At 34.2% G+C, this 10,744-nt stretch overlaps 1 protein-coding gene across 1 annotated transcript; it reads left to right on the forward strand.

The window, feature by feature from the left end:
• Nucleotides 1-5,768: 5,768 nt before the first annotated feature.
• LOC143579966 (pathogenesis-related protein PR-1-like) lies at nucleotides 5,769-6,274 on the forward strand. The gene has a single exon (XM_077063131.1). The coding sequence runs from the start codon at nucleotides 5,769-5,771 to the stop codon at nucleotides 6,270-6,272; it is 504 nt and encodes a 167-aa protein (XP_076919246.1). The 3' UTR covers nucleotides 6,273-6,274.
• The last annotated feature ends 4,470 nt before the right edge of the window (nucleotides 6,275-10,744 follow it).

Here is a 10,744-nt window from a genome sequence, read left to right on the forward strand (position 1 = left end):
ACATCTACTGTGATTGTACACTTTATTTAAATCATGTACCCCCACCATTAGACTAATCGGGTTATACCTTGATTTGATCCCTAGACCTTCACAATAAATTCCTGCTAGACTTCTTTATAGTTCTTCATGAAAGGCATTCAAGGTAACAGCCTTTCCGATTGTGTAAATATTTGGAGGATAAAAACCAAAACGTGTTTTCTAAATCCTCCACAGTCCACACACGGACACACCCACCAAATTCTATCCTAGTACCATTATTGAGTACTTAACCAATTTCCATAATATTTAACTTATCTCAGAACGTGTAGAACATACAAATTAATTAAATGAGGCATGGAATATTCATTAGTTGAACACAAAATGCCTCCAACCTGAATAGGATCCAAAGCAATCTTTGTTTTAGCTTTATTATCCAACGAATTTTGAGAAACATTGGGCTCCTTTTATGGCAAATTAAATATTCACAAGTTAGGCCACTGCTACATCCAGCCCAGTATTCATTTTAATCGGCCTGGATCGTTTGTTAAAAAAAAGGTAAATATATGATATACGTTAGCTATTACAGAAAATGTTATTACAAATATCTGACAGATATTAATAGTTAACGCATACAAATGGTTAAAAAGTGTAACTCTTATGTATCAAAATTAATATTATTTTGGGTGATGATATACCGAGAAAACATATATCCCCTCCTTGATCAAGAGAAATGGTGTAATTTTGATTTCTTAAACTTCTCTTTATAATTGTTTTTCCATATATCTCTTTTTACTGTTTTCATATATTCTCAGTAAAATAAATTTAAATAAAAAGTAAGTATATTCACGAATTACAAAACCCTTTCTAGTTGATGCATAAAAATCGTAAAGGTGGTTTAGTTTCAAAATGATGGCCAGGGATTCGATCCCCACTAGCAATGGTTTATAAATATATATATCTGGTTGTTAAAAATAAAAAAAGATTGATGCATAAAACATCGAGAAACAAAATAGATAAGTAGCAAAGAAATACAAGGGTACATTCCATTTAATTTCAGCAAAACAAGAACATTATATAGTAAAGCAAAATACTAATTACTTATTCAGATTTAGGTTAGTGACTGTATATCATCAGATCACAGACATCATAAACCCAATGTCCACCACAACAGCAACTACACGAAAGCCACCAACACACTAGCCGCACTAGCAACCGTAGGATATAAAACATTAGCCTTTTTGAGTACCATGACAACAATGGAAGACACAACACCTCTATTGAAAACAAAAGAAATAACCACTTTCATTGCATGTTTCACAACAATGGAAGTCACAAGGTTATACCTTTAGTGAAAGTGATATGGAAGCATCGCAAGGGTTCAGATGCTACTTGGGAAGCTGAGTATGAGATACGCAAGTTTTATCCGAATTTATTTATGTAATAGTTAGGTTTCGAGGACGAAACCTCTTTAAGGAGGGAAGACTTGTAACATCCTACTTTTGGTTATAATAATAAAATAAATTTTGTTTATTTTATATTGTGTCGTTTATCAGTTTAGATAATAAACTGTACACGGTTGGGCTTGGACTTTAGAAGATGGAGTATAAGATGGAATGGCCCTTAGGTCCATGGACTTAAGGGAATATAAATACCCCTTAAACCCTAATCCTTTCCATTTTCACCCATCTCTACACCTTAGCCTACACCTTCCAAAACACACATATCATCCAATAACCCGAACCAAGATCGGAAGGAGAAAACCCGAGCTTGTTGGTGCTAGATCGTTGTGACGGACCAAAACAACATCAAAGACCAGCTCGTGTTCGAATACCGACTCGTCTAAGGTACGTTTATATTTAGAAATCGTTCATATAGGTTCGGTTTGATTAAGGAAATCATAGATCTGTGTTAGTTTGTTATAAACGAATCCAAAACAACAGATTTTATGGAAATTGATTAACATTTGATGGGTTAATTGTTAACCTAAGTAAACCCGTATATTTATGCCCAAATCGCACCCTTTAAACGTGAAAGTTTGGCCGATTTGATGATTGGGGTTTGTTAGCGCTGTGATTACGAGTTCATGAATATCAAAATCGTGATATTTCGTTAAGAAACGAAGGCGTAATTGCATATCTAAATATGTTGACTGTATGGTGTTCTTGGTGATTTTGACTTTGACCCTCTGAGTCAAAGTCTAGATAAGACTGATGCAGTTCGCTAAGCTGAGTTAACGAATTAGCTCAACCATCTGTTAACGAATTAGCTTGTCCATTCGCCATGACCAGATAACGAATTAGCTCAACCATCTGTTAGCGAATTAGCTTGTCCATTCGTTATATCTTGATAACGAATTAGCTCAACTATTCGCTAAATTGAGATAACGAATTGGCTACCCAATTCGTTATGATCAGGTAACGAATCAAAGAACGAATCAAGGTATGTTAAGATAACGAACAAGGAGGACGAATCAGCTAACGAATTAGGCTCAAATTGTTATAACGAATTGGTTAGCGAATTAAATAATAGTTTAAAATCCTATTGGAAAATGTGTTATGACAGTTAATAGAAATAAAATTTTTTCAAGCTGACCTGGCAGCTCGACCCCAGCCAGGGGCTCTGCCCCTTGGACCCTGCTAGGGGCTGCCGCCCCTAGACTCCGCTGCCCCCGGACCCCCGTTCGTTGTGGGTTATATAAAGATAGAAATACCACATGAGTGGTAATAGTTAATTGATACGAGTAATTGTTATACAGTTAGCCGTGCCCAACTGAAGAAAGGAATAACTATTAACGGTGAACGTAACCGACTTCAGCTGAGTTTCTAGCCCCATTTCTTTGTTATGTTTTCGGGGCTGTGTGCATACTCGATGTGATAGTTAATACACTTACCTTAGCTGGTAAGTGTATGCCTTGTATGGTTTATATGTTATGTATGTATATCTTAATTGTGAATGAAAGCTTGTCGGTACGTGAACGATCTTCGGATATTGCACGTGCTATCAAGGGAGGTAGTTATATGATAGACGAATGTGTATGATAGATATATGTACAATGTATGAATATGTATGAATGATCAAACAAAATATATGTATGTTATCGGTATGTAAAGATAGTATGCACGAAGATGAAGAAAGAGGGATCAGGCCCTAATAATATCTGAGATAGAGAAGAAAGGGATCAGACCCTAATAATATCTGAGATAGAGAAGTAAAAAGGGATCAGACCCTAATAATATATGAGATAGACAAGAAAGAGATCAGACCCTAATAATATCTGAGATAGACAAAGGAAAGAGGGATCAGACCCTAATAATATCTGAGATAGAAAAGGAAGGGATCGGACCCTAATAATATCCGAGATAGAAACGGGCAGTAATTTATATAGCATGAAAGTAATAAAGTATGAACGTATGTATGAATTTACGTAATGAAAGTAAAATAGTAAAGTAATTATTATGCGTATTCGGATGCATAAATATATGGTAAGTGTATGTATGGTATAATGTGTGATTAAGTAGAACTCACTCATCGTAGCTGACTTTTAGCATGCACGTAGGTTAACAGATTGAGACAGCTGGTTTGAGATGGACACATGGCAGGATGACGAGGCTGGCATCTGAAGATTGTCATGATGTATTGAATGTTATAATTTATGTTATGTTTTAAAAGACAAATTATGGGTAATTGTAATGAATGGTTGATGTTTTATATTATTCCACGAAAGTTTTAATTAACTTTGATATTTAGAACTGTGTTTATAAGTAAATCCAACACCAAAATAGGGCTACCGGTAACGGGGCCTTACAATTGGTGTAACAAATAAAATAATAGGTTTATATTGTATTAGAAGATAGGTTATTCAATTAGATTAAACAAGTACAAAAAAATATAGGTTGACTAAATTAAATATTTTTTTAACAATGAATTTCTTTTAATCTTTGTCGTTTGTAAGACTTGAACCTAATATCTTATCCGTTCCAAACCCAGGTGTTTAAATGTTTTGTCTTAGCCAATGAACTACCAACACATTAGTAATTACTAAATAGTAACACCTTATTTTTTAGTTATTGTTTAATTAGGTTTTATTCGGGTCGATTAGTTCTAAAAGATTTATTCGGTTTGATAAATGTTTTTGAATATGCACCCATCACCGGAAAAAGTTGGGCGATTAGCCACCAGCTCTTTTAATATTTCTTTGAAACAAGCCCACGCCTCTTCTTTAATCATCGTTATATGTATTTGAAATCCATACACCGTTTTTAATCATTCCGTTAATTTGATGCGAAGAGAAATGGTCGGGCATTACCATCACCCTCTACAGCCCATTTCACTAGCAACTTGACGGAAAATGGTTGGCTAAACTTGAAAGATTGATGCACATTCTCGTATTGATTTTTATTCTAATGTACTTTTGACTTGGTGGATGTAATTAACATTTTGGGGCTAGCTGCTTCCTAGTCTCTCGGTGATTTTAATAAAATGGTCGTTTAAAAAAACCTATTTGTTAACTATGTTTCTTAATTACACTCTTTTAAAAAGAAAATGATTAATACTTATTGAAAATTTATATACATATTGAGTCTGTCCCATGTTTTCGTTCAAGCTTCACCACTGGAGCACAACCCTTTTACCACCAATGTTCGCATTCACGACCTGAGAACCTCCACCAGAGCTCAGCCCCTCCACACCCCTGTTGTTGAAGTGTTCTATGCCCATCGTGTCAGCATGGCGGGCTCCATGTCATACATGACTCATAGCTTTAGACCATCCTCTATGGTACTGGGGTGTATCGAAGCCCCTCCACGGTGTCACATCAGCGCCACGTAAGCACCAGGGCATCGAAGTACCAATCAATAATGTCCCGCTATGATTTAATGCCTTAAGGGCGCCCATTTATATATATGCATATGTATGTATGTGTGTGTATGAGAGATAGAGAGAGTTGTTGGAGAGGGGGCCCACTTGTTTTCTTCTTCCGCGTCGGTTGTTCCAACGATCGGCACCACCACGCCCCACCACTAAGAGCGTTTCTTGGTGGTGTTCAATGCCCAAGGGCGCCCACCATCACCTCCTTTAGCGCCCCATAGCAGGTGCTCTTATGTCACACGTACGCCATATAGCCCATACCTGAGACGATTGAAAAAATTTCGAAAATTGATGTATTGTGGCAAGTTATTGTGGTGTTTGTAATGGTTCTTGGTGTGTACTGTATGTTTTGTTTGGTTTGGACCTGATGTGTTGCTAGGCCTTATGCTTACTTATGCTTATAATATAATTTTTCGTTGATAGTTTAAAAGTAAAACTATTACACATAGCCTTCAATCCTTCGCATCCATTGATTTCTCTTTTTCTGACCGCTAGGAATATATTATAAAAGAAAACCGGAAGTCTGACACTCTAATTTCACATTTTACCCGTTTATTTATTTTTGTATATTTTAATAATATCCATTTCATATTTTACGTTTTTTTAATATATGACATTTTTCTGTTAACTCATTTTCATATTCTTAATTTATAATTCAGTAAATTTTATAAAGTTCTTAGATAAAATAGTTATATCTTCATATATATAGATGTTGACCTGTTTAATAGTTAAAAATAATGATTTAGTTATGTTTTTAGAAGATTATGCCAATCATATTCGATCATGTGTACCACTTAAATTCTCCAGAAATCCACCAACCTTCTATATTATTATATATTTTTTAATATTATATATCTTTTAATTCACAATATATATAATTATGAAGAATTCCCACCAAGGAGAGCACATCACACTATCAGCCAATGTGGTTTCCTCTCTTCACATTGGTTTCCTTCATTGCTCTCCTAAGTTCCACCTCCAATGCCATCACAGATAAAAACCAACTAAATAAAAATATCATCAATGACTTCATATCTATCCAGAACCAAGCCCGAGCCGCCTTGCGTATGCCGCCACTTGTATGGGACACAACACTAGCACGCTATGCGGACTTGTACGCTAGGCAAAGGCGACAAGATTGCTTGTTAAAGCATTCAAATGGGCCTTATGGAGAGAATATCTTTTGGGGTAGTGGTGATGGATGGAACCCTGCTCAAGCGGCAGCGGCATGGGTTGGAGAGCGGCGGTGGTACACCTACGGCTCGAATTCGTGCAACGGGCAGGAGTGTGGACATTATACACAAATTGTTTGGAAGGCAAGTAGGAGGATTGGGTGTGCCAAGGTGACTTGTTTTCAAGGTAGAGGTGTTTTTATTATTTGTAATTATGATCCTCCTGGCAATTATATAGGTGAGAAACCTTACTAATTAATTTTATGGCGTGACAATTAACGAGTGATCGTTTCATGATCACATTCTTATTTATACACATGTATATTTATGTGTGATTGTATTAATTTATTTATTTTTCGAGTATTTTTTTTAAATATGTGCCAATTTTATCATATAATTAATATATTGATCTTTTTTATTTCCGTGAGTTGCCAATGGTGCTTGATATGCAATATGTTGGTCGGATAGAGAATTATACTTTGCGATGTATACCGGAAGACAACAAAAAATAAACTATTTATTTTTGTAATCCTTAAAAAGTTAAAAGTAAAAGAAAATGATGTTATCTGTTGTTTTTCACCCATCTCTCTTAATTAGGGGTGCAAATGAGCCGAGCTGCTCGCGAGCTATTTGAGATCAGCTCGTTAAAAAGCTCATTCGAGCCGAGCTTTATCGAGCCCGAGCCCGAGCTCAAGCCTAAAAATAAGCTCGTTTAATAAACGAGCCCGAGCCCGAGCTTTACTTATCGAGCTCGAGCCGCTCGCGAGCCTAAACGAGCCTGCCATTTATATAATTTTTTTAAAATATATATTTAATATTTATTAATTAATAAATATAATGTTATGAAAAAATAAATAAAAATAACTAAATAATATATATTCTTTTATACAAAAAAATATAATAGAAAACAATATATAAAATAATTATAATTATATAAAAAATAATTGATAAATAGTAAACGAGCCGAGCCCGAGCCGAGCTCGAGCTTCAAAATCCATTCACGAGCCGAGCTCGAGCTTTGAAAACAGAGCTCGAAACGAGCCGAGCTCGAGCTCGAGCTCTGTGTAAGTTAAACGAGCCGAGCTTGAGCCTAGTCGAGCTCGGGCTCGGCTCGGCTCGTTTGCACCCCTACTCCTAATGTTTAAAAGAATGTGAAAAATAGTTTGATCGTTAATGTATTCAAGTATTTAACATGTTTTTCTTATCTACACAAACGATGCAAAATTTAAAAACTGTTATGAACAAAGTAGTTTTGGGGCTTTTTATGTATATGGTCTATGTATATATATGTCGATGCATAAAATCTTAAAACCTTGAATCACTAAAGTGTTTAGATGTATTTCCTTTAGTTTTCGTAATTATTTTACGATTAGTAATAATTTGTTGTTTATTTTCATGATTTGTAATTAGGAGCGTTTGATGATTGATTTATAGATCATGCATACAGAATTATTATCATTTGTGTATTTTGGGTTTTAACCTGATGAGAAAAGATCAAATAAAAAGTTTGATTATCCTAAGAAGGCTAGGAAGGAGAGTATTTTTGTCTAATACTTTAATATTGAAAACCACTTAATTTAATTTCAAAAACCCACTTAATTAAAACCCATTTAAATTTTCACTCATCTCCTACAACCACCACCGCCCACCGCCACCCACCGCCACCACCTTGCCGGAAAAGTCTTCGAAAATTTCATCGGAAAATAAAACACTATAAAAAACACAATGAAAAAGACACAATGTAAAAAACACAATGGAATAAACACTATGAAAATAAAAACACAATGACAAAAACACAATTAAATTACACAATGTAAAAAACACAATGCAAAAAACACTATGAAAAAATAAAACACACTTGTATAACACAATTTTGTAAAACACAATTTTGGCAAAACACACTTTGTAAAAAACCCACGAAAATTATTTTTATTTTATATAGCAATATGGTACTCATATAAAAGATAAAAAAAACATTCGTTATTATGGTGAAATTGTTTTGAAAAAAAAATGTCGTATAAAAAAGTTATGGGCGTCTTAAAATGATGGGGGTATTTGACATGTGCCTTGCATGTGGAGAAAGAAAGTCAACAAATGTGTTATCCCTATTATGCCCTTACCCTTGTTTTACATTTTATGATCTCTCTAATCTAATCTCAACCATTCAATTTTAAAATGAATGAACAAGATTATTTCCTATCATTCTTAGGAAAACTAATTTTCTTATTATAATTCAACCCTTAAACTGATATCAACATGCTTTTGTTTTATTTATTGAGATTACAAATAACTCACACATACTATATTATTTCATTACAAATACACTTTTATAAAAAGATATAAATGGTTGTATTCTTATCGATCAAGCATTTTGAATATATGCTATAAAGTTGAATATTTCTATTATGCATACAAATGAAACATTACAATATGGAATTTAATTCTAATTTAGAAAACCTATGAAAAAAACACCATACTTTAATTGTAACGAAAAAACCAAAGCCAAAAAGCATGAATGGGACATAAGAACTTTGACAACTGGATTACAACGAGGATGATTGATTGCCCCTACATGAACATACTCATATATCATAATTCAGTCCAATAAAAATTGTATAAAAAGTGAGTAAATTTCCCTTTGAAATTATATTTTCAATATTATTAATGTAGGGTAATCACTTCATATATTCTTTTACATGTTGATGATAGCATTAAAAAAAATTCAAATATTAGAATGATATAAAATGAATGTTTGGCGTATTAAAATCAGTGTCGTAAAAGTCGAATTTTAAGGCTTTGGAATTGGCGATTACTCGGTACCTTGGCGACTTTTCCAACTTGGGCACTCTACTCAGCCACGGTCAAGACTCGGTCTACTCGATGCTACTCGGCCAACATCAATTTTGACTTTTTTTTAGTAAACACTATTAAAAGCAAGCTAAAAACCCTAATTCTATTACAAACATGATGAATTATTTCAAATTGTTATTTTAAACATGCAACATTTTGAATTATACTTATTTTTCACAAGAGTTATGTTTATTTTGACATTAATTATACTTGTTTTGGCATATATAATACATCCAATAATTAATTTTCAGTATATTTATCATCTCCGAGTACTCCAAATACTCATTCCAAGAGGGTCGGTCACCTAGAAACCGCCTAGCGACTTTTACAACATTGATTCAAATAGCATAAAATGATGGTATGAAACCTAAAGTTAGATTGTAGACATTATGTTTAATCCAAGGTTTATGTGCTTTCGTTTGATTCCTACAAATTTCTAGATGCATTTGAGAGTCAAAAGGCCCATAAACTTATCTCATGCGGAAAAGTCCCACTCTCTTATTATTACTTATTAAGCTGTATGTTGTTGTTTAACTAGCACAAGCTAGTTATAGCGCCACATCAACGTCATATTACTGTCACGCAGATAGTTGGTGTTAGCTAACCCAATCTTTAACAAGAATGTTTTGGTTTAACTAGATTTTATTTAGAAAAAATAAATTAATTTGTTATCGGTTAGTGGAGGTAGACCCCAACTTTTGAGCCATCGTGGGCATTAACATGATAGCGCCGGATGGGGTAAACAAGATGGTGTCAGAGGGTGTTATGGCTTGGCGGGGTGAGGTGACCAATGACGCCTACATGAGTAGTCTTAGCCTTTCAACTCAGGCATAAACATAAAGTGAAAAGGAGCACAATTTAAAATACAATAGTTTTATTTATAACTAGTGTTTTACCCGGCGCAAGCAAAAATCAAGTTGTGGTAAAACCCAAGTGTTATCGATCTCAAGGGTTAAGACGTAAGTCGACACAAATTCGGTCGGTTTCGGTTACGTGTACGTCTTATTGTACCATAACTATAACAAAAAATAAAAACAAAAAAATATTGAGGTGGACCGGTGGGAAGGCACTGGTCAAGAAAACTCGATCGCTGGTCAAACCCAACCGTTATCGATCCCGGACGTTGAGGTGGTCAGTCTATGCGAATTCAATCCGGTTCGGTCACATTTATACGGTACCGGAACAAAAAAAATCAACATGTTGGTTCTCGTTACGATATTAGAACTAAAAAAAATGCTGTGAGTTTACGCGAATTTGGTCGGTTTCCATCACCTTCGTTACGATACCATAACTAAAAAAAACCGATTTTCGATTGATTTTTGTTAAGTACATTACGGGCCGAAACTAAAATAATTTAAAAAAAATACCACCAATAAGGTGCCGCGAAGGGACCCATTGAAGACTTTGCGGCACCGAAATTCTAAATTATTATTATATTTATTTATTATATAATAATAATAATAATAATAATAATAATAATAATAATAATAATAATAATAATAATAATAATAATAATAATAATAATAATAATAATAATAATATGGAGGCCTTACTAAAACAAAGTCTTTATTATGAAAGCCCACTGGGCCACCTTCAAAAGACATTTTCTGTAGCTACTTGCTGATTTGATGCTTGTATAAGGCTCACAATAAGGGGCCCAAAAAACCCGTAACTTGACCCGTGCCCAATAAAATACCCGAAACTAGGAATTTAGGAACTGAACGCGGAATCAATCCTATCTGTAGCATGCGCATACGATATGCATTTCAGTAAAGAAAAGAACATCATATGCTTTCATATAATGTGACACCACAACCACAAAATTAACGAAATAATAAATTATGAAAATCTATTTTTTATGTATATTTTTTTAATAT

Source organism: Bidens hawaiensis, unplaced genomic scaffold (genome assembly GCF_021521415.1).
Source record: "Bidens hawaiensis isolate Kalapana, Puna unplaced genomic scaffold, B.hawaiensis_p1.1 tig00030180_1, whole genome shotgun sequence".
NCBI lineage: Eukaryota > Viridiplantae > Streptophyta > Magnoliopsida > Asterales > Asteraceae > Bidens > Bidens hawaiensis.